Source organism: Pan paniscus, chromosome 1 (genome assembly GCF_029289425.2).
Source record: "Pan paniscus chromosome 1, NHGRI_mPanPan1-v2.0_pri, whole genome shotgun sequence".
Lineage (NCBI taxonomy): Eukaryota > Metazoa > Chordata > Mammalia > Primates > Hominidae > Pan > Pan paniscus.
Window position 1 is genome coordinate 214,230,279 of NC_073249.2, and position 24,500 is coordinate 214,254,778.

The 24,500-nt window shown below is 46.6% G+C and overlaps 1 protein-coding gene and 1 pseudogene across 1 annotated transcript; both read left to right on the top strand.

Moving 5' to 3' along the window:
* Positions 1-2,372: 2,372 nt before the first annotated feature.
* On the top strand, positions 2,373-5,094 carry LOC100983450 (PRAME family member 8). The gene is made up of 3 exons (XM_034951310.3): positions 2,373-2,659; positions 3,042-3,617; positions 4,533-5,094. The coding sequence occupies exons 1-3, from the start codon at positions 2,373-2,375 to the stop codon at positions 5,092-5,094; spliced, it is 1,425 nt and encodes a 474-aa protein (XP_034807201.3).
* Positions 5,095-13,842: 8,748 nt separating this feature from the next.
* LOC134729821 (NADH-ubiquinone oxidoreductase chain 5-like) lies at positions 13,843-16,620 on the top strand (annotated as a pseudogene).
* Positions 16,621-24,500: the final 7,880 nt, after the last annotated feature.

The window sequence follows — 24,500 nt, forward strand, 5'->3', positions numbered from 1 at the left end:
TGTGCCCTAAAATAGCAGAAGAATGACTGTGTGATCCTGCTTAGGATGGGAGCCATCCCTGAACTTAGCAGATCTTTAACATGAAATAGAGCTTCCAGGTTTTGTTGGGGAAATGTATTGTACATTTGCACACAATACAACCAGATGTGTGCACCGTTCTTAAAGACAGGAAGGCTGAGTTTCTCTCTCTTCCTTCCTTCCGTTCTTTCTTTCTTTCTTTCTTCCTTCCTTCCTTTCTTTCTTTCTTTCTTTCTTTCTTTCTTTCTTTCTTTCTTTCTTTCATTTCCTTCCCTCCCTCCCTCCCTCCCTCCCTCCCTCCCTCACTTCCTTCCTTCCTTCCTTCCTTCCTTCCTGTGGCATCTGCCCCAGCTCACATTCTCAGATTCCATCTTCCCAGGCTGATTTTCTGAGGCGAGCCCATCATTTTTTGGAGTAAACACGCTTTCCCTTGTAGTAGAGGCCAAGACTGTATCTGCCTCCTCTGCCCTTAAAGACAATGTCGTGTTTGAAGAGTCTGCACTGTCTCTTTTGTAATTATTCCCTTTTTAATTTTTAAACTCAATCTAGACAGAGTCTTTCAATCCTTCTGTGGAGATGCCCACAAAATACCCACCATGTTTTATGCTGTCTTGGTTCCTTTCCAGGATTCTATTAGAACACCCGGTCCCATCCTGCCCAGCCCCCACCTCACTTTGTCATTCTGTCCTGATTTCCTGCAGTGAAGCCTTGACCTTAGTCTTGTGATCAATCACACCCTCCGTGGTTCCCTTTTCAACCTGAACCCACATATGACCTGCCCTGTTATAAAACATAAAACCCAGGTGACCATTGGATAAAGGAGCTTTTTAATCCATTTTCTTAGGGTGGACATCACTGTCTTTTTAAAGCTGTTTTAACTGTCTTAACGAAACGTGTTGATAATTTCGATGTGGCCACAGATTTTTCCATAAAGATATCATCAGGTTTTGTTTTTTCTTTCTAATGCCAGGAACAGATTAAACCTTCCATGTCACTATGAAGGTCACATATTAGTCAAACTTCATCAGTGTTTGGGGAATAAATGAATTAATGAGTTTTGGACTTTCACCCTGTTATTTATTCTTTCACTTTCATAAATGCACATCTAATTTAATCAATGAATCAGAAGAAAGTGTGAAACTCAATCAGGATTAACTAGGTGGAACTTCAGAATCTAATCACGTATCACTTTCTGATTGGAAGCTGGTGATTGAGAAGGGGAGGGTGTGGTTAGAAACATCAATAAAAGCTCCTGAGTTTGCACAGGAGAGACCCAAAGCCCTGGTGCCTGGAACTACTGCTTGATTCTCTGAGAGATCCCAGCACCCTGCAAACTGAGTCCAGATCTGGTAAGTCGCCACCTCCTTAGGAACATGCCCATCTGATCTGCAGCCAGCCAGTCAGGGATGGTGACACGCAGCCCAAAGTGGCACAGAGAATTTCCTGTCTGTTTTTTCAATTAAACAGATGTAGGTTTTGATTTTTCCTCTAAATATAGTTTTGACTTCATCCCTCAAATTTTGATTTCTGCTTCATTTTTCTCATTTCAAAATTCTTATTGAAGCAGTTTTTTAAAAAAGATATTAAAAATTTACAGTTGGATGAATTTTTATGTCTTGACATGTGAAGTTACTGGTTTCTGTGCCCTTCAGCTAGAGTTCACACACTTGGTGATATTGTGATTTTCTCGAGTCTTGTTCTGAACATGGGATTTATCTCTGCCCTTAGACTCTGTCCCTAAGTGGGTGATTGTGAGTATGTGGAAGGGATGTGTATTGGATCCTTCATCTGAGACTTAGTGTTTCCATCCGCACCTTCCAAGTGCTCTAGAATACTGCCACACTGCTTTTATAGTTTCTCTTATAATTTTTCAAAATAAAAACAAATGGCATTGATTTTAGGGAGTCACTTTAGTCTTCCCCAAGCATGCTAATTGTGTAAACTGAGAATGCAGGCTGTGTGGGGCCACAGGACAGTCATTCTCATTGTTTTTGGGTGGTAAGTAGCAAAAAAATTTCCCTCAAAAAGGTGGAGCTTAGCTTTCAGGATCCTGAGTGACAGATCCCAGTAATCCTGAGTTTCAGTGGAGCAATGCATAGAAATTAATGGGCCACTGGCCACCTCGTCCCCTCCTTGGTGTTTGGAAGACATTCTTTGTGGTAGTCGCAGGGGCACAGGTACAGATTTGTGGCCACCAAGTGCAGAATGGAATTGGGGGGAATTGAGGGCTTTTCCACCTCCACCAGAGCAATGAGATTAGCAATAGGAGAAGATGAGGTGATCGTATTTGGCCTTAGAGTGATGCCTTTTCTCTGGATTTGTCCTCTAGAGTTTTCCCTTGCAGATTCCTCAAGATGAGCATCAGGGCCCCACCCAGACTCCTGGAGCTGGCAAGGCAGAGGCTGCTGAGGGACCAGGCCTTGGCCATCTCCACCGTGGAGGAGCTGCCCAGGGAGCTCTTCCCCACACTGTTCATGGAAGCCTTCAGCAGGAGACGCTGTGAAACCCTGAAAACGATGGTGCAGGCCTGGCCTTTCACCTGCCTCCCTCTAGGGTCCCTGATGAAGTCGCCTCATCTGGAGTCGTTAAAATCTGTGCTGGAAGGGGTTGATGTGCTGCTGACCCAAGAGGTTTGCCCCAGGTGAGGTGACCCAGGTGTCCAGGTGGGGAGGGCCCTTTTGTCCAGGGTAGGGACAGCTGTTTCAGGAGGAGGAGGGGCACAATGGAGGCCCAGAGGCTTCTGATGGTGCCAGTGAGGAAGCTCAGGAAGGCCTTGGCCATTGCCCAGCCCCTCTGGGAAAGGACTGCTCACCATGCAGGGTCCACTGAGGAAACAGAAACTTCTCTTCTAGTGGCTCTGAAAGCTACAGGCAATGGGGATGAGGCAAAATCCGGAGGGCAAAGGGGTTGGACAAAATCAGAGAAGGAAAAGTGGCAGAGAGGAGAACAGCTGATGTCTGGGATGTAAATAAAAGCTCAGGTCCTTGCCTTAGTTTGGAGCCTCTCTTCTCCTTTACCCACAGGCAGTCAAAACTTCAAGTGCTGGACTTGAGGAATGTGGATGAGAACTTCTGCGACATATTGTCTGGAGCTGCTGCATCCTTCCCGGAGGCTCCGAGTCAGAAGCAAACAGCAGATAACTGTCCAGGGACAGGCGGGCAGCAGCCATTCATGGTGTTCATAGACCTTTGTCTCAAGAACAGGACACTGGATGAATGCCTCACCCACCTCTTAGAGTGGGGCAAGCAGAGAAAAGGCTTACTGCATGTGTGTTGCAAGGAGCTGCAGGTTTTTGGAATGCCCATCCACAGTATCATAGAGGTCCTGAACATGGTGGAGCTTGACTGTATCCAGGAGGTGGAAGTGTGCTGCCCCTGGGAGCTGTCCATTCTTGTCAAGTTTGCCCCTTACCTGGGCCAGATGAGGAATCTCCGCAAACTTGTTCTCTTCAACATCCATGCATCTGCCCGCATTCCCCCAGACAACAAGGGGCAGTTCATTGCCCGATTCACCTCTCAGTTCCACAAGCTGGACTATTTCCAGAATCTGTTTATGCACTCTGTCTCTTTCCTCGAAGGCCACCTGGACCAGCTGCTCAGGTGAGGAAGGATGGTGAGCTTTCTCTTCAGACCACAGCAGAGCCTTTCTTTGTTACAGTAAACACCAGTGGGTATGCACTGTGAGCCTGTGAGGAAGTAAGAGTGAGGGGACACTAGAATATCCATGCATTATCCTGTTGGTGGCTCTGTCCTGATATGGGTATCACACAACCATCCCAATAAAGTCAGAGGGATCTCCTGGGCTAGATGCTATAGAGAAGGCGCCAAGCTAGGAAGCTAGCTACTGCAGGGTTTAGATCTGATGAGAGTGCATTTGTGAATTCCTCCTGAGGATGTGTGTCTAAGTTAAGATGATGGGAAATAGGGAGGTGAAGAGGGCACTAAAGAAGAGAATGCCCATCACACTCCTATATTTTAAAATATGAGGTCTATCCTCACCTGCCTAGTGAACAGGCAAAATCCTGTGTTTCCCTGTCAGCACCCTGTTTTGAGCTCCAGGTCGGTAATTAATGTATTGAAATACATGATGATAGAATAGAGGGCGAGGGAGCAGGAGTGAAGAATGGTAAAAGTGATAGATGGTTTGCTGATGGTACAGGCATGTCAGGGTCCCCCGCAACCTGGCCACCCCAGCTGATGTTGCAGGATCCTGCCTGGGTTTGTCATTTAGGCCTGTGTCTCCATCGGGCTCCTGTGGCCCAGAGATGTGGTTTTCTACCTGACAGATGAGGAAAGGGAGCCTTAGAGTTCATGGACTTGATCCAGTCACCTCGGTGATGGTGAAGGACTGAGCCTCGATTGGGACTGCACTGAAGGAACAGAGTCTCCATTCCCAAACCCCAGGTGCTGACTATCCTCAGATGAGCAGAGCAGCCCTGGGTTATGGAGAGCGTCATCTCTCACCCTGAAGTCATCCCCACCTCTCTCCTCTAACTCCTTCTTGTTCTCTCCCAGGTGTCTCCAGGCCCCCTTGGAGATGGTCGTTATGACCGACTGCCTGCTGTCAGAGTCAGACTTGAAGCATCTCTCTTGGTGCCCGAGCATCCGTCAATTAAAGGAGCTGGACCTGAGGGGCGTCACACTGACCCATTTCAGCCCTGAGCCCCTCACAGGTCTGCTGGAGCAAGTTGTGGCCACCCTGCAGACCCTGGACTTAGAGGACTGTGGTATCATGGATTCCCAACTCAGCGCCATCCTGCCTGTCCTGAGCCGCTGCTCCCAGCTCAGCACCTTCAGCTTCTGTGGGAACCTCATCTCCATGGCTGCCCTTGAGAACCTGCTGCGCCACACCGTCGGGCTGAGCAAGCTAAGCCTGGAGCTGTATCCTGCCCCTCTGGAGAGTTATGACACCCAGGGTGCTCTCTGCTGGGGGAGATTTGCTGAACTTGGGGCTGAGCTGATGAAGACACTGAGGGACTTAAGGCAGCCCAAGATCATTGTGTTCTGCACCGTCCCCTGCCCTCACTGTGGCATCAGGGCCTCCTATGACCTGGAGCCCAGTCACTGCCTCTGTTGAATGCCTGCCATCAGGGTGGATATATTTCAAGCTTTCTTCTGGTCATTTCGCAGCTGAAACCTAGGCCATGAGTGCATGTTAAAGGGAGCACAGACCCATCGTTTCAAATGCCTCCTCAGTGTGAATGGGAAAGGAATGAGGATGCAGGAGGGGCAGGACTGGGGGAAAAGTTGACTTGGAGTGGATGGGCTCTTTAGAGACCTGTGTCCCAGAGAATCAGAAATGGGAATCTGAATTGCTAGAGTGAGAATCGGGGAGGAGAGACACATGAGAGGGTTACCCCTGCACAGATGGTTGTAAAGTAACAGTCAGAAATAAAGGGAAACTGAGTGGAAACTCTCTGGTGTCCTCCATAATTGCTTAACATGGCTTAACAATTAAACAATTTAAACCTAAAAAAGTCCAGTTACTGATCGAGCTAATAAGGCACTGATTTGTCTGTGACTGATGAGGTTCAGCTCCTGGAAATCAAGCCATCAAAATGGAATTTGATCATTTGGAACAATTCCCTCCTTTTCTTTTCTTCTCTCTGTGCATCTGTTACCTTCTTGCTATTCTCTGTGCCTATTTAATGGGTTAATACACATGAGAGACGCACACAGGGCCTGAAGCATTCTAAGTGTAAAGTGAGTGTCAGCCCCTGAAGTTAAGCCCCTTCAGGTGCCCTCATTCTGTCCCAATGCCAAGACCCTGTTCACTCTCAATGGGTGGATTCAGAGCTCTCAGTTCCTGACCGTTACCTGTGCTGGGAAAGGACTTCACTGCCCAAGGCGTGGCCCTGCCCTGGAAGGAGAGCTCCACACTGTATGAGCAGGAGCCTCAGGGCATCACTAACCCATGCCTGTCATGGTGGGTAGCGGCCCTTGCTGAATTAAAGTAGTTGTGGCCAATAAAGACATCCAAATTCCCTTTTAGCAAAATGCTGACATTACGGAGGCATATAATACCTATAACATCAATGAAAGACCTTTTCTTAACTCCTCCTTTTTCTCCCTGTGAAGGAAGACTAGTGCATGGTAGTAGGAATCACACATCCTTAGAGGGTGGATGATGATCAAGTTCCTGTGGGTAATTAATGACCGCACCTGTGCTGAGGGACCCTACACAAAGGGCACCTAAGTGTAGAACCCTGCCGAGGACTCAGGGGCTGGTGCTGTTGGGCACGAAACAGCCAAGAGGCTCAGTTTCCCTGTAAAATGAAGATGATGATGCCACCACCCTATGAGACTATCGTAGGACCCAATGAGACGGTGCACGGCCAGGACTTGGAATGGGGCCTGGCATAAAGTAAGAGCTCAATACATGCATCTTGTTCTTTTTTTTCCCGTCCTAATAGAAGTCCCAGCATTCTTCACACTTCAATCTCACCACACCAGTGGGCTGAGCAAGTTAAGCCTGGAGACGTATCCTGCCCCTGAGGAGAGTTTGAATTCCTTGGTTCGTGTCGATTGGGAGATCTTCACCCCACTTCGGGCTGAGCTGGTGTGTACACTGAGGGAAGTCAGGCAGCCCAAGAGGATCTTCACTGGTCCCACCCCCTGCCCTTCCTGTGGCTCATCACCGTCTGAGGAACTGGAGCTCCATCTTTGCTGCTAGGGAAGGCGTGCCTAGCAGGGTAGAGAAATCCAAAGTTCTCTTCTAGGCCCTTGGACACTAAAATCTAGTATGTAGGTGCAAGTTATGTTTGTTTTTTCTTATTTACTTTTTTAATAATTCTAAAATTTTATTAAAGAACATTTGAGACAGGGTTTCGCTCTGTTGCCCCAGCTGGTCTGAAACTGCTGGGCACATGGGATTCTCCTGCCTTGGCCTCCTAGAGTGCTAGGATTACTGGCATGAATGATTGTGACCAGGCCACATGCAACTTACAGGAAGCAGAGAATTCTTTGCTTCAGGCAGGTGCTCAGTATGAGGGAAAAGAGATAAGAGCAGGGGGCAAGACTAGAGGAAAATGTTGAGGTGGAGTCAATGAGACCTTACGGGACCCATGTCCTACAGAGTCAGAAAGAGAAGCTAAAGTTCTACAGTGATGAGAATGTTATCCCTGCAGGGACGGTTACCCAGGAATATCAGAAATAACGTCAATGAAAACTTTCTGGTGTCCTCTGTATTTGATTGACTTGTTTTAGCGATTTATACATCAGAAATCTCTAGTTATTGAGTTACTGATGGAAAAGTATCAAAGTACTCTGTTGTCTGTGATTGAGATTCAGCTGCAAAACATCTAATTCCCACCCATTCTTTTTCTTTGCTTTTTTTTAAAAAAATAAATAAATAAAAGACAACATCTTGCTTTGTCACCCAGGCTGCAGTGCAGTGGTCCCATCTGGGCTCACTGCAATCCTATCCTTTGGGGCTCCAGTGATTCTCATGCCTCAGCCACTCTAGTAGCTGGAATTGCATGCAAGTGCCACCAAGCATGCTACTTTTTGTATTTTTAGTAGAGAGGTGGTTTTTCCATGTTGACCAGGCTGGTCTTGAGCTCCTGGCTTCAGTGATCTGCTGACCTTGGCCTCCCAATGTGCTGGGATTACGGGTGTGCCAATGATCTCCACCCATTCTTTACTTCTCTTCAGTCATCTGTTTTTTCCTTACATTTTCACCTGCAAGGAGCAGCTCAGTCAGGCACAAAGGGACGGGCAGAGAGGGGCCCCGAGGAGAAGATGGGCTTGAGGTGGTAGGCAGAGCTGGGATCAAGCTACAGGGGCCTTTGTTGGGAAGCAGAAATGGCACCTAGTTCAATGACCTGGCCAGCTATGGGGCCACTGTGCCCACCCTGCTAACAGTGCCAAGTTCCTGGGTGTCAAAGGGAGGTTCTGTGCTAATCCTCCTGGGGCTGCATTTCCAAGATCTGCCCCCCACAGGGGTGACCACGGAGACTGACGTTCCTAATTGCTGGGTCTGGGGACCACGGTCCACTCCTGGAGGCACCCCACCTTGGCAGGGTTGTGAGCCAGGCCTGTGCCCCATGTTCCTGAGGCAGACAGCTGTGCCACCCACACCCTCTCATGGCTTAATGAGACCCGCTCCCAGGTCTGGAGCCTCTACAAAGCCTCAAACTCACTCCTCACTGCCTGCTGTTAGCCTGCAATATTCTTAACTAGAGTGCAGTTGGGGCTCATTAAACCAGACCCAGAAGCATTGGGTTTGTTTTTGCAGGGTTGGCCAGAGCTGCTGTGAACCTGCATCTCACCTGTCACCTCTGTGGAGAAACACAGAGAGAGGGCATAACTGAGGCTACATACACTTTGAACCTGATGGGATCCTGGGACAAGAGGGAGTCCTGGCTCTCCCGAGTTGGCAGGACAGTAGCTCCAAAGGCACAACTGAAGCTGCCCAGGTCGCAGTTCCAACCAAGGTCCCCCAGTACTCTTGGGGGCTCAGGAGGTCTCCCCTTCTCCTGCAGCATGGGGGTGTCTGCTCCCACTGTGTGGTCCCTCCTGGCACCTGCTGTAATTTTGGAGCGGGGTTGGGGTCAAGCATGTATGCTGTGGCAGCCCAGATGAGTGTGCGCATGCTCAGGTTAGTGCTGATGCACCGTCCGCCTGCTGTCTTGAACACTCTGGGCTTTGGGCCCTGATGAGCATGGGAGGGAGGCTGAGAGGGGGCTGAGGACAGATCAGTGCTGGCCTTTGGATGCTCCTTGATGCAAGTGACCTGGGCGCCATGGGTGGTGGTGGCAGGCAGACAGACTCCTGGATGGGAAGACGAGGGTACCTGGTGAGGCTCTACCTTGTGACCAAGCGGGGCCTGAAGCCCGTGGGCTGGTCCACTAGTGCTATGGACCAGAGTGGGAATATGTGGTGCCTTTTCTGTGCCTGCCAATGGCTACCTATGACCCAAGCAGCACATACTTCCTTCCCCATGATGCCCCAAAAGCCCCAGACTCAGGGAAAACATCAGGATGAACAGTGGCAGAGTGAAACTACCCACTCTTGGATGATTTTCCTGCAGAGACAAGCAATCCACTCCGGGGCCTTTTCTCTACTGAGAGCTGTGGAGATGATGAGATGACTTTCCTGGAAAGAGCAGCAGACACCACTGTGTACTCCAGGGACAAACATGGAAGCTGCTTTTGCTGTGCCTGGTTCATTTGCAGCCTTGCAAAAATCTGGCACCTGTGCTGGCACCTGGAGCTGCCTGCCCCACTGCTGCGGGAGCCAGTGACTGTCCAAAGTGGCCAGACCCCCTGCTCACTCACACAACCCTCACTGCTCCAGTCCTGACCCTCCCTTAATAGGCATGTGATCCAGGCCTGAAGCATGAGCCAAGCATAGTCTACCAGTCTGAGTGGGCAGAACAAACCCAGTGAACCCCATCAAAACTCTGGCAAAGGTGCCCCCAGCCATAGAGGCTTCTGGCCAGAAAAGTCACATCCCAAGGATTTCATAAGAGAAAATTACTTAAACACAAAGAAAGACAATAAGAAAGGAAGGATGGAAGAGAGAAGTCTCTAACCAACCAGAAAACAAGAAATTAAATGGGAGTACTAAGCCTTTATCAATAACAACAATGAAGACAATTTATCTCAGTTCTGCAAGTGAAAGTCTTAGGGTCGTTGAATGAGTAAAAGAATAAGACCATACTATATGCTGTTTTCCAGAAACTCACTTCACCTATAAGGACACATGTAGTCTGAAAGTGAAGGGGTAGAAAAAGATATTCCATGCAACACACCTGTATTTCCAGCTAACTGGAAGACCGACATGGCAGGATCATTTCAGCCTGAGAGGCCAAGGCTGCACTGAGCCGAGATTGCACCACTGCACGCCAGCCTTAGAAACAGAGTAAGGCTCTGTCTTTCAAAAGAAGAAGAAAGAAAAGAAAAGCAAAGAAGATGTCTCTTCACATTTTATGCTGCACAGGCATTTTTTTACTGATCTGCACTGCACTGCCAAGCCAGGTGTATTCTGTTGAGCTCACTTTGCAGCTGCCTTGCTTCTTGTTTATCCTAAGTAGCACCCAGAATAGTAGGTGGCACATTGCAGGCACTCAGTCAAAGGTTTTTTTTTTTTTTGTTTCACATTTTTTTGTCTGTTTGTTTTGTTTGTTTGTTTGTTTTTGAGACAGAGTTTCACTCTTGTTGCCCACCCAGGCTGGAGTGCAATGGCGTGATCTCAGCTCACTGCAACCTCTGCTTCCCGGGTTCAAGCAATTCTCCTGCCACCACACCCGGCCAATAGGAAGGGGAGGCACTGGATGTTAATAGTGTCAAATGTGCCAAAATCTTCTCTGTGGTTTTTCCCCAGAGTCTCCCCCTCCAGGACCACCTGAAAATCCTCAGCCCGGGACAATGCAAGATTTTTTTTGACTGAGGATCACTGTGCTCCTTCTAGATCCACCAGAAAGTGCCAGGCAGTCTGATAGGTCCTGGTTTGACTTACATCCAGCAAGACCTTCACCTGGTTGGCAGGAGTAGATATGGGGTCACTTGGATGACAGGGACTCCAGTCCAGACCCCATTCTACCCCATTCCCTCCTGCAAAGATCAATCCTCACAGTCCTATGAGGCTGTGGCAAGTGCAGAGACGGAACTGCACCATATCCAATGTGCCTCCCTTCCCCTGGCCTCACACCAAGTCTCCCTCCCTCTGACATGTCCCTTGTCTTTGCATCCAGGGTGGATGTTTGCCATTGACTCTCTCTCCCCATGTCTCCCTGCTAGACTGATTCTTTGCCCCTGGGGTGAGATGGGGCAGCCACTGGAACCTCATGTAGACCAGGGTGAAATCAAAGGGCCTTAGAAACTCACAGCTCCACATCCAGGCACAGGTCCTTTGAGGATCTCAGACACAAGTGCACAGCTTATCAGGGACGCGGCTCTGTGAAAGCCAAATAACCCGGCCCCCTACCCTGCTGCCATCTCTCTCCTCTGTACTTACTCTGGCCCACATCAGCTCCTCTGGGCCACTCCCTTTCTGGGCCCTGTTCTTTTCCTTAGTCCCCCTGGCTCCATCCAGCCTGCAGCTGGATGGAGTTCCCAGACCTCCCCCACCAATCACATGCCTATCATATAGTAAAACCCAGCCCATGGCCCCTAACAGGGGCCCTCTCAGCCCTTCTAATAACCTCCGGCCTAGCCATATGATTCCACTTCTACTCCACAACCCTGCTCGCACTAGGCCTACTAACTAACACGTTAACCATATACCAATGATGACGTGATGTAATACGAGAAAGCACATACCAAGGCCATCACACACCACCCGTCCAAAAAGGCCTCCGATACGGGATAATTCTATTCGTTACCTCAGAAATTTTTTTCTTCGCAGGATTTTTCTGAGCTTTCTACCACTCCAGCCTGGCCCCCACCCCCCAACTAGGAGGGCACTGACCCCCAACAGGCATCACCCCACTAAATCCCCTAGAAGTCCCACTCCTAAACACATCTGTATTACTCGCATCAGGAGTATCAATTACTTGAGCCCATCACAGCTTAATAGAAAATAACCGAAACCAAATAATTCAAGCACTGCTTATTACGATTTTACTGGGTCTCTACTTCACCCTCCTACAAGCCTCAGAGTACTTCGAATCCCCTTTTACCATTTCCGATGGCATCTACGGCTCAACATTTTTTGTAGCCACAGGCTTCCACGGACTCCACGTCGTCATTGGATCAACTTTCCTCACTATCTGCCTCATCTGCCAACTAATATTTCACTTTACATCCAAACATCACTTCGGCTTTGAAGCCGCCGCCTGGTACTGGCACTTCGTAGGTGTAGTCTGACTATTTCTATACGTCTCCATCTTCTGATGAGGGTCTTACTCTTTTAGTATAAGTAGTACCGTTAACTTCCAATTAACTAGTTTTGACAACCTTCAAAAAAGAGTAATAAACTTCGTCCTAATTTTAATAGTCAATACCCTTCTAGCCCTACTACTAATAATTATTACGTTCTGACTACCACAACTCAATGGCTACATAGAAAAATCTAACCCTTACGAATGTGGTTTCGACCCTATATCCCCCGCCCGCATTCCTTTCTCCATAAAATTTTTCCTAGTAGCCATCACTTTCCTATTATTTGACCTAGAGATTGCCCTCCTATTGCCCTTGCCATGAGCCCTACAAACAACCAACCTACCACTAATAGTCATATCGTCCCTCTTATTAATCATTATCCTAGCCCTAAGCCTGGCCTACGAATGATTACAAAAGGGGTTAGACTGAGCCGAATTGGTACATAGTTTAAATAAAACGAATGATTTCGACTCATTAAATTATGATAATCATATTTACCAAATGCCTCTTATTTATATAAATATTATGCTAGCATTTACCATCTCACTTCTAGGAATACTAGTATACCGCTCACATCTGATATCTTCCCTACTATGCCTAGAAGGAATAATACTATCACTATTCATCATAGCCACCCTCATAACCCTCCATACCCACTCCCTCTTAGCCAATATTGTACCTATCACCATACTAGTCTTTGCCGCCTGCGAAGCAGCAGTAGGCCTAGCCCTACTAGTCTCAATCTCTAACACATACGGCCTAGACTACGTACATAACCTAAACCTACTCCAATGCTAAAACTAATCATCCCAACAATCATATTACTACCACTAACATGATTCTCTAAAAAACGTATAATTTGAATCAACACAACCACTCACAGCCTGATTATTAGCACCATCCCCCTACTATTTTTTAACCAAATCAACAACAACCTATTCAGCTGCTCCCTGTCCTTCTCCTCCGACCCCCTAACGACCCCCCTCCTAATACTAACTGCCTGACTTCTACCCCTCACAATCATAGCAAGCCAGCGCCACCTATCCAACGAACCACTATCACGAAAAAAACTCTACCTCTCTATATTAATCTCCCTCCAAATCTCCTTAAGTATAACATTCTCAGCCACAGAGCTAATTATATTTTATATCTTCTTCGAAACCACACTTATCCCCACCCTAGCTATCATCACTCGATGGGGTAACCAACCAGAACGTCTGAACGCAGGTACATACTTCCTATTCTATACCCTAGTAGGCTCCCTCCCCCTACTCATCGCATTAATCTACACCCACAACACCCTAGGCTCGCTAAATATCCTATTACTCACTCTTACCGCCCAAGAACTATCAAACACCTGAGCCAACAACTTAATATGACTAGCGTACACAATAGCTTTTATGGTAAAGATACCTCTTTACGGACTCCACCTATGACTCCCTAAAGCCCATGTCGAAGCCCCTATTGCCGGATCAATGGTACTTGCTGCAGTACTCTTAAAATTAGGTGGCTATGGTATAATACGCCTCACACTCATTCTCAACCCCCTAACAAAACATATAGCTTACCCTTTCCTCATACTATCCCTATGAGGTATAATCATAACAAGCTCCATCTGCCTACGACAAACAGACCTAAAATCGCTCATTGCATACTCTTCAATCAGCCACATAGCCCTCGTAGTAACAGCCATTCTCATCCAAACCCCCTGAAGCTTCACCGGCGCAGTCATTCTCATAATCGCCCACGGACTTACATCCTCATTACTATTCTGCCTAGCAAACTCAAACTATGAACGTACCCACAGTCGCATCATAATTCTCTCCCAAGGGCTTCAAACTCTACTCCCACTAATAGCCTTTTGATGACTTCTAGCAAGCCTCGCCAACCTCGCCCTACCCCCCACCATTAACCTTCTAGGAGAACTCTCCGTGCTAGTAACCTCATTCTCCTGATCAAATATCACTCTCCTACTTACAGGGTTCAACATACTGATTACAGCCCTATACTCCCTCTACATGCTTACCACAATGCAGTGAGGCTCACTCACCCATCACATTAATAGCATAAAACCCTCATTCACACGAGAAAACACTCTCATATTTATACACCTATCCCCCATCCTCCTTCTATCCCTCAATCCTGATATTATTACTGGATTCACCTCCTGTAAATATAGTTTAACCAAAACATCAGATTGTGAATCTGACAACAGAGGCTCACGACCCCTTATTTACCGAGAAAGCTCATAAGAACTGCTAACTCGTACACCCATGTCTAACAACATGGCTTTCTCAACTTTTAAAGGATAACAGCCATCCGTTGGTCTTAGGCCCCAAAAATTTTGGTGCAACTCCAAATAAAAGTAATAACCATGTATGCTACTATAACCACCTTGGCCCTAACTTCCTTAATTCCCCCCATCCTCACCACCTTCATTAACCCTAACAAAAAAGACTCATATCCCCATTATGTAAAATCCATTATCGCGTCCACCTTTATCATTAGCCTTTTCCCCACAACAATATTCATATGCCTAGACCAAGAAGTTATTATCTCGAACTGACACTGAGCAACAACCCAAACAACCCAACTCTCCCTGAGCTTTAAACTAGACTATTTCTCCATAATATTTATACCCGTAGCACTGTTCGTTACATGGTCCATCATAGAATTCTCACTATGATATATAGACTCAGACCCAAACATCAACCAATTCTTCAAATACTTACTTATCTTCCTAATTACCATACTAATCCTAGTCACCGCTAACAACCTATTCCAGCTCTTCATCAGCTGAGAAGGTGTAGGAATCATATCCTTTCTACTCATTAGCTGATGATACGCCTGAACAGATGCCAACACAGCAGCTATTCAAGCAATCCTATATAACCGTATCGGTGACACTGGTTTCATCCTAGCCCTAGCATGATTTCTCCTACACTCCAACTCATGAGACCCACAACAAATAACCCTCCTAAGTGCTAATCCAAGCCTTACTCCACTACTAGGCTTCCTCCTAGCAGCAGCAGGCAAATCAGCTCAATTAGGCCTTCACCCCTGACTCCCCTCAGCCATAGAAGGCCCCACCCCCGTATCAGCCCTACTCCACTCAAGCACCATAGTCGTAGCAGGAGTCTTCCTACTCATTCGCTTCCACCCCCTAGCAGAGAATAACCCACTAATCCAAACTCTCACACTATGCCTAGGCGCTATCACTACCCTGTTCGCAGCAGTCTGCGCCCTCACACAAAATGACATCAAAAAAATCGTAGCCTTCTCCACTTCAAGCCAACTAGGACTCATGGTAGTCACAATCGGTATCAACCAACCACACCTAGCATTCCTACACATCTGCACCCACGCCTTCTTCAAAGCCATACTATTTATATGCTCCGGATCCATTATCCATAACCTCAACAATGAACAAGATATTCAAAAAATAGGAGAGCTACTCAAAACCATACCCCTCACCTTAACCTCCCTCACCATTGGCAGCCTAGCATTAGCAGGAATACCCTTCCTCACAGGTTTCTACTCCAAAGACCTCATCATCGAAACCGCAAACATATCATACATAAACGCCTGAGCCCTGTCTATTACTCTCATCGCCACCTCCCTGACAAGCGCCTATAGCACCCGAATAATTCTCTTCACCCTAACGGGCCAACCTCGCTTCCCAACCCTCACTAACATTAACGAAAACAACCCCACCCTGTTAAATCCCATTAAACGCCTAACAATTGGAAGCCTATTTGCAGGATTTCTCATTACCAACAACATTCTCCCCACATCCACCTCCCAAGTGACAATCCCACTTTACTTAAAACTCACAGCCCTAGGCGTTACTTCCCTAGGACTTCTGACAGCCCTAGACCTCAATTACCTAACCAACAAGCTCAAAATAAAATCCCCACTATATACATTTTACTTCTCTAACATACTCGGATTCTACCCTAACATTATACACCGCTCAATCCCCTATCTAGGCCTTCTTACAAGCCAAAACCTGCCCCTACTCCTCCTAGACCTGACCTGACTAGAAAAGCTACTACCTAAAACAATCTCACAATACCAAGTCTCCGCCTCCATTACCACCTCAACCCAAAAAGGTATAATCAAACTTTATTTTCTCTCTTTCTTCTTCCCACTCATCTTAACCTTACTCCTAATCACATAACCTATTCCCCCGAGCAATCTCAATTACAATATATACACCAACAAACAATGTTCAACCAGTAACTACTACTAATCAACGCCCATAATCATACAAAGCCCCCGCGCCAATAGGATCCTCCCGAATCAGCCCTGGCCCCTCCCCTTCATAAATTATTCAACTTCCCACACTATTAAAATTTACCACAACCACCACCCCATCATACTCTTTTACCCACAACACTAATCCTACCTCCATCGCCAGCCCCACTAAAACACTCACCAAAACCTCAACCCCTGACCCCCATGCCTCAGGATACTCCTCAATAGCCATCGCTGTAGTATACCCAAAAACAACCATTATTCCCCCCAAATAAATTTTAAAAACCATTAAACCTATGTAACCTCCCCCATAATTCAAAATAATAATACACCCAATCACACCACTAACAATCAATACTAAACCCCCATAAATAGGAGAAGGCTTAGAAGAAAACCCCACAAACCCCATTACTAAACCCACACTCAATAAAAATAAAGCATATGTCATTATTCTCGCACGGACTACAACCACGACCAATGATATGAAAAACCATCGTTGTATTTCAACTACAAGAACACCAGTGACCCCAACACGCAAAATTAACCCACTAATAAAATTAATTAACCACTCATTCATCGACCTCCCCACCCCATCCAATATTTCCGCATGATGGAACTTCGGCTCACTTCTTGGCACCTGCCTAATCCTTCAAATCACCACAGGATTATTCCTAGCCATACACTACTCACCAGACGCCTCAACCGCCTTCTCATCGATCGCCCACATCACCCGAGACGTAAACTATGGCTGAATCATCCGCTACCTTCACGCCAACGGCGCCTCAATATTTTTCATCTGCCTCTTCCTGCACATCGGCCGAGGCCTATGTTACGGCTCATTTCTCTACCTAGAAACCTGAAACATTGGCATCATCCTCCTGCTCACAACCATAGCAACAGCCTTTATGGGCTATGTCCTCCCATGAGGCCAAATATCTTTCTGAGGAGCCACAGTAATTACAAACCTACTATCCGCCATCCCATACATCGGAACAGACCTGGTCCAATGAGTCTGAGGAGGCTACTCAGTAGACAGCCCTACCCTCACACGATTCTTTACCTTTCACTTTATCTTGCCCTTCATTATCACAGCTCTAACAGCACTTCATCTCCTATTCTTACACGAAACAGGATCAAATAACCCCCTAGGAATCACCTCCCACTCCGACAAAATTACCTTCCACCCCTACTATACAATCAAAGACATCCTCGGCTTATTCCTTTTTCTCCTCACCCTAATGACATTAACACTATTCTCGCCAGACCTCCTAGGTGACCCAGACAACTACACCCCGGCTAACCCCCTAAACACCCCACCCCACATTAAACCCGAATGGTACTTTCTATTTGCCTACACAATTCTCCGATCCATCCCCAACAAACTAGGAGGTGTCCTCGCCCTACTACTATCTATCCTCATCCTAGCAGCAATCCCCATCCTCCATACATCCAAACAACAAAGCATAATATTCCGCCCACTAAGCCAATTGCTTTACTGACTCCTAGCCGTAGACCTCCTCATCCTAACCTGAATCGGAGGGCAACCAGTGAACTACCCCTTCATCACCATCGGACAAGTAGCATCCGTATTATACTTCACAACAATTCTAATCCTAATACCAATTACCTCCCTAATCGAAAACAAAATACTCGAATGAACCTGCCCTTGTAGTATAAGCTAATACACCGGTCTTGTAAACCGGAAACGAAAACTTTCTTCCAAGGGCAAATCAGAGAAAAAGTCTTTAACTCCACCATCAGCACCCAAAGCTAAGATTCTAATTTAAACTATTCTCTGTTCTTTCATGGGGAAGCAAATTTAAGTACCACCCAAGTATTGGCTCATTCATTAACAACCGCTATGTATTTCGTACATTACTGCCAGCCACCATGAATATTATACAGCACTATAAACACTTAACTACCTACAATACATAAAAACCTACTTCCACATTAAAACCTCCACCCTATGCTTACAAGCATGCACAATAATTAACCCTCAACTATCAAACATAAAACACACCTCCAAAGACAACCCTTCCCCCCCCGGATACCAACAAACCCATCCCCCCTTAACAGTGCATAGTACATACAGCCGTACACCGTACATAGCACATCACAATCAAATCCCTTCTCGCCCCCACGGATGCCCCCCCTCAGATAGGGGTCCCTTGACCACCATCCTCCGTGAAATCAATATCCCGCACAAGAGTGCTACTCTCCTCGCTCCGGGCCCATAACACCTGGGGGTAGCTAAAGTGAACTGTATCCGACATCTGGTTCCTACTTCAGGGCCATAACATTCAAAGTCTCCCACACGTTCCCCTTAAATAAGACATCACGATGGATCACAGGTCTATCACCCTATTAACCAGTCACGGGAGCTCTCCATGCATTTGGTATTTTCGTCTGGGGGGTGTGCACGCGATAGCATTGCAAAACGCTGGCCCCGGAGCACCCTATGTCGCAGTATCTGTCTTTGATTCCTGCCTCATCCCATTATTTATCGCACCTACGTTCAATATTACAGCTTAGCATACCTATTAAAGCGTGTTAATTAATTAATGCTTGTAAGACATAATAACAGCAGCAAATGTCCACATAACTGCTTTCCACACCGACATCATAACAAAAAATTCCCGCAACCCCCCCCCCCCCACTTCTGGCTACAGCACTGAAACACATCTCTGCCAAACCCCAAAAACAAAGAACCCTGACATCAGCCTAACCAGACTTCAAATTTCATCTTTTGGCGGTATGCATTTTTAACAGTCACCCCTCAACTAACATGCCCTCCCCCTCAACTCCCATTCTACTAGCCCCATCAATGCAACCCCCTACCCACCCCACCCAGCACATACACCGCTGCTAACCCCATACCCTGAACCAACCAAACCCCAAAGACACCCCACACGGTTTATGTAGCTTACCTCCTTAAAGCAATACACTGAAAATGTTTCGACGGGCTTATGTCACCCCATAAACAAATAGGTTTGGTCCTAGCCTTTCTATTAGCTCTTAGTAAGATTACACATGCAAGCATCCCCGTCCCAGTGAGTCACCCTCTAAATCACCACGATCAAAAGGAACAAGTATCAAGCACGCAGCAATGCAGCTCAAAACGCTTAGCCTAGCCACACCCCCACGGGAGACAGCAGTGATAAACCTTTAGCAATAAACGAAAGTTTAACTAAGCTATACTAACTCCAGGGTTGGTCAATTTCGTGCCAGCCACCGCGGTCACACGATTAACCCAAGTCAATAGAAACCGGCGTAAAGAGTGTTTTAGATCAATTCCCCTCAATAAAGCTAAAATTCACCTGAGTTGTAAAAAACTCCAGCTGATACAAAATAAACTACGAAAGTGGCTTTAACGCATCTGAACACACAATAGCTAAGACCCAAACTGGGATTAGATACCCCACTATGCTTAGCCCTAAACTTCAACAGTTAAATTAACAAAACTGCTCGCCAGAACACTACGAGCCACAGCTTAAAACTCAAAGGACCTGGCAGTGCTTCATATCCCTCTAGAGGAGCCTGTTCTGTTCCCAGACCTCCCCCACCCCAGGCTGCCACAAGCACCTTCTTAGGCATCCACTCTGCTCTCAGAGTGAGCTTCTCCTCAGATCTTTATTGGGGAAAAAAGGAGGGCAGCCCCTGATCTTGGAAAAGACGGTCACAAATGCGACCTGGAATGAGATCCTGTTGAGGACTAAAGAAGTCCAGCAGGGCCTGAACAGTGATTTCTACTGTTAGAAACATGGAGAGGGCAAACACCACAGGCAAAGAAAGCCCTGACTCAGAAACAGACTTACTGCATTCCAGGTGCAGCCTCGTCAGCAATAAGGCTGGGCAAGGGGATCCTAGAAGGGATGGGCCCCTGCACTGGGACCTGTTCCAGGCTCTGCCAACAGCCTGGCACTTCTAGGAAAACCAGAGGAGTCAGCTCTTCCTGTGGAAGGCAGACAAACTTCCCCTCCATTGGTCCTGGGTGCCTCTTTAGGTCCAGAAGAGCAGCTGAGGAGCTCCCTGTTTTGTGCCTTACTATGTGCACCCAAAAAGCTCAGTAGAATTTGGAGAGAATGTATGAGTCACTGCTGATTCCAGGGAGAGTGTCTCTTAGCATTGTTTGTGGCCATACTCCTCAGGTGCAGGAGAGATCGGCTGACATTTCCAGGAAGCAGAGGATTCAGCTTCTCTCACAGCTCAGGCTGGGGGAGGAAAACAGAAGTTCAGAAATATTTTAGAGACCCCCATCAAAAGCCTGGAGAAGCTTTGGAATCCCAGTAGAAATTCTGTGAGTGGAATTGAAGTCAGGCCGTCCCTTCAGATGGGCTCTGAAAGCTACTCTGACCTGGACAGCAGAGGAGCACCTTCAGAAACACAGGCAACCAGAACATGGTAGAAAGGCCCCCCAGACTGCAGGATTCTCACTGGGGTCCTGAGGATGGTGCAGGATTCCCCCAGGGGGTTCATTTTTCTCCCAAATTCTTCAGATACACAGCTTGCACCATTCATGCTTCCAGATTGAAAAGTCTCCCTCCTTATGTCTGACCACACTGCTCCTCTCTGGGCTCTGCCCCAGCTCACACACTCAGATTCACTCTTCCCAAGCTGGTATTCTGAGGGAAGCCCATCCTGTTTGTGAGTAATGATGCTTCACCTTCCAGTAGGAGTCAAGACTGTGTCTGCCCTCTCTGCCCTCAAAGACACTGTGATGTTTTACGAGTCTGCATTATGTCTTTTGTAATTAGGTTTTTTTAATTTTTAAACTCAATCTAGAAGGAAGTCTTTCAATCCTTTTGTCTAGATGCCCACAAAATACCTGCCATGTTTTATGTTGTCTTGGTTCCCTCCTAGGGTCCCATGAAAACACTCAGTCCTGTCCAGCCCAGCCCCAACCTCACTTTGTAATTTAGGCCTGATTTCTTTCAGTGATGCCTTGACCTTAACCTTGAGATAAATTACACCCTCAGTAGTTCCTGTCTTCCACCTGAATGGGCATATGATCTACCATGTTAGGTAGCACAAAACCCAGGTGACCAGTGGATACACTGAGATTTTTATTGTGTTTTTAGGGATGACATCACTGTCTTCTTAAAGCTGTTTTAACTCTGAAAAGTTTTGATACTTTTGATGTGGCCAAAGGTTCTCCAATAAAGATACCATATATATATATATGTATTTCTAATGTCTGAAACAGATTAAACCCTTCCCTGTATCACTATGAAGGTCACATATTAGTAAAACTTTACCAATATTTATGGAATAAGTGAATAAATGAGTTTTAGTCCTTCACCCTGTTATTAATTCTTTCACTTTCATAAGTCCATATCTAATTTAATCACTTAATAAGAAGAAAGTTGAAAACTCAATCACCGTTAACTGGGTGGAAGTTCAGGATCCAGTTGGATGTCATTTTTGGATTGGAAGTTGGTAATTGAGAAGGGGGTCGTGGTGAGAAAAGTCAATAAAACTCCTTAAGATGCACAGAAGAGACCCAAAGCCCTGGCTCCTGGAGCTACTGCTTGATTCTCGGAGAGGTCCCAGCACCCTGCAAAGTGAGTCCAGATCTGGCGAGTAACCACGTATTAGGGATGTGCCCATTTGATCTGATGTTCTGTATAGCGTGTCACACAAAAGTCTGGAAGACACTAGCACATACACTGTGAAGAGAAGTCTCAAAAAAAGGGAAGATTATAGAAGACACTTGCTCTGTGTTTTTGGAATGTTTTTCATTGAGAATTCTGTCCAGAGAAGGGAAAAAGAATGAAAAACGAGGAAGCTCACCCACATGTACCTCTATGTACCTTTTACCATGCTGGACTTTCTTTTGTTTTGTTTTCTTTTCTGTCTCTCTTTTTTTTTTTTTTTTTTTTTTTTGATATGGCATCTCGCTCTGTTGCCCAGGCTGGAGTGCAGTGGCATGATCTTTGATCACTGTAACCTCCACCTCCTGGGTTCAAGCAATTCTCCTCCCTCGGCCTCCCCAGTAGTTGGGATGATACCTGCCACCATGCCCAGTTAATTTTTGTATTTGTTTTTATTATACTTTAAGTTTTAGGGTACATGTGCACAACGTGCAGGTTAGTTACACATGTATACATGTGCCATGTTGGTGTGCTGCACCCAGTAACTTGTCATTCAACATTAGGTATCTCTCCAAATGCTATCCCTCCCCACTCCCCACACAACAGGCCCCAGTGTGTGATGTTCCTCTTCCTGTGTCCATGTGTTCTCATTGTTCAATTCCCACCCTATCACAAGGACAAAAAAACAAACACCACATGTTCTCACTCATAGGTGGGAATTTTTGTGTTTTTAATAGATACAGAGTTTCACCATGCTGCCCAGACTGGTCTCGAACTCCTGACCTGAAGTGATCCATGCACCTCAGTCTCCCAAAGTGCTGGAATTACAGACGTGAGCCACCACACCGGCCCAATTGCTGGACTCTCATGACACACATGGATATGGTATCACAAAGGCAATTTTTTCCATAATCCAATTTATTTATATTATTGGTAGTGAGCTAATGTTGACGTCCCCAAGTTAGCAATTTAGTGGCTATACGCATGACAAACATTTCCATGCAACACACGGTCAACAGCATTTGCTCCTGGGTTCAAGAGATTCTCTTGCCTCAGCCTCCTGACTATCTGGGATTACAGGGGCCTGTCACCACCCCAGGCTAATTTTTTGTATTTTTAGTAGAGACGGGTTTTTACCACATTGGCCAGGCTGGTCTCAAATTCCTGACCTCGTGATCTGCCTGCCTCGGCCTGCCAAAGTGCTGGGATTACAGGCATGAGTCACCACGCCTGGCCATTAACCATTCTTAAAATATCACATTGCATTCTTTAAAAGTTTTATATCTTTCATATATGTAAATTACAACACAAATATTTATACTCAACTAGTATTTACATTATAGTAAATTTTCTTTTCTTGCTCTGTCGCCCAGGCTGGAGTGCACTGGTGCGATCACAGCTCACTGCAACCTTCGCCTCCCGGGTTCAAGCGATTGTCCTGCCTCAGTCTCCTGAATACCTGGGATTACAGGCGAATGCCACCACGCCCAGCAATTTTTTTGTATTTTGAGTAGAGACGGGGTTTCACCATGTTGGCCAGCCTGGTCTCAAAATCCTGACCTGAAGCGATCTGCCCACCTCAGCCTCCCAAAATGCTGGGATTACAGGTGTGAGACACCAAGCCTGGCCATGACAATAGCCTCAGCCTCCCAAAGTGCTGGGATTACAGACATGAGCCACCGCTCCTGGCTCATAATAGTAAATTTTAAAAAATACCGTATAATATAATCCTTGCAACATTAAATTACACCATCTGGTCTGATCTACCAGCAGATGGCACCCGAGACCTATGGATTGGACATTTTACTCTTCTTAGGAATGAATCCAGTCCAGAAATGCCCACCCTGCCCCCTGCTGGCTCCTGGGGCTCTGCTGTTTGGGGGAGTCATGATGAAGTTGTGGCAGAGGGTAGAAGATGAGCCCCATTGCATGCCCTGGGTTCTTGTTGCCTCCCTGTTATCAGGAAAAGGAGGTGAGATTGAAAGATGAAAATTGCTGGGACTTCTGCTGAGAAGAGAAAAAAGAACAAGATGTATTCATCTAACTGTATGCCAGTCCCCATGCCAAGCCCTAAACATGAACCATCTCATTGGATCCTTCCAGGGTCCTATAAGCTGTTGGACATCATCATCCTCATTTTACAGGGACCTGAGGCTCTTGGCTAAGATCCCTGACAGCAATACCAGCCCCTGAATCCTCAGCAGGATCCTTCACTTGGGTGCCCATTATGCAGGCTTCCTCAGCACAGGGAAGGTCACTCATCACCCACAGGCACTTGATTGTTATCCACCCTTTCATGATGTGAGATTCCAGAACACCCTGCACTAGTCTCTTCCTTGATAGGGAGAGAGGGGAGTTGTTATGAGAAAATCTCTCATCGATCTGACCTAGCTCCCTAATAAGAAGTAACTTTTTAAAATGTCAGATGGAAATATTTAAAAAGTGTTACATACCTGTATAGTTTTAGTATTTTACTTAAAGGGAATGTGGCTGTCTTTACTGGCTACAACCAGTTTAATTCAAGAAGGGCTGCTAGTCATCAGGGGAACAAGCAAGGGTTGGTGCTGCCCAGAGGCTCCAGCTAATACACAATATGGACATCCCCTTCCAGGGCAGCGAGAAGAGAGTGGCTCCTTGTGCAGTGAAGCTGACGTCCACCAACTAAGGCTTCTGGAAGCATGTGGAGACTCACAGGGAGTGGGCAGGGTCTCAGCATCTGGCTAGCGGTGAAAGACCCTGAGAAGAAGGTGCTTTCCGTGTGGATTGGCTCACTGTTCTTGCCCAGTAACGTTCCAGGCCCTTGGTGT

What these genes read in the sequence shown, in the direction of transcription:
- LOC100983450 (XM_034951310.3), top strand. Translation starts at nt 2,373, where the DNA reads ATGAGCATCAGGGCCCCACCCAGACTCCTGGAGCTGGCAAGGCAGAGG. An exon ending in ACCCAAGAGGTTTGCCCCAG is followed by an intron (nt 2,660 to 3,041) that starts GTGAGGTGACCC and finishes CTTTACCCACAG; the next exon opens with GCAGTCAAAACTTCAAGTGC. An exon ending in CACCTGGACCAGCTGCTCAG is followed by an intron (nt 3,618 to 4,532) that starts GTGAGGAAGGAT and finishes GTTCTCTCCCAG; the next exon opens with GTGTCTCCAGGCCCCCTTGG.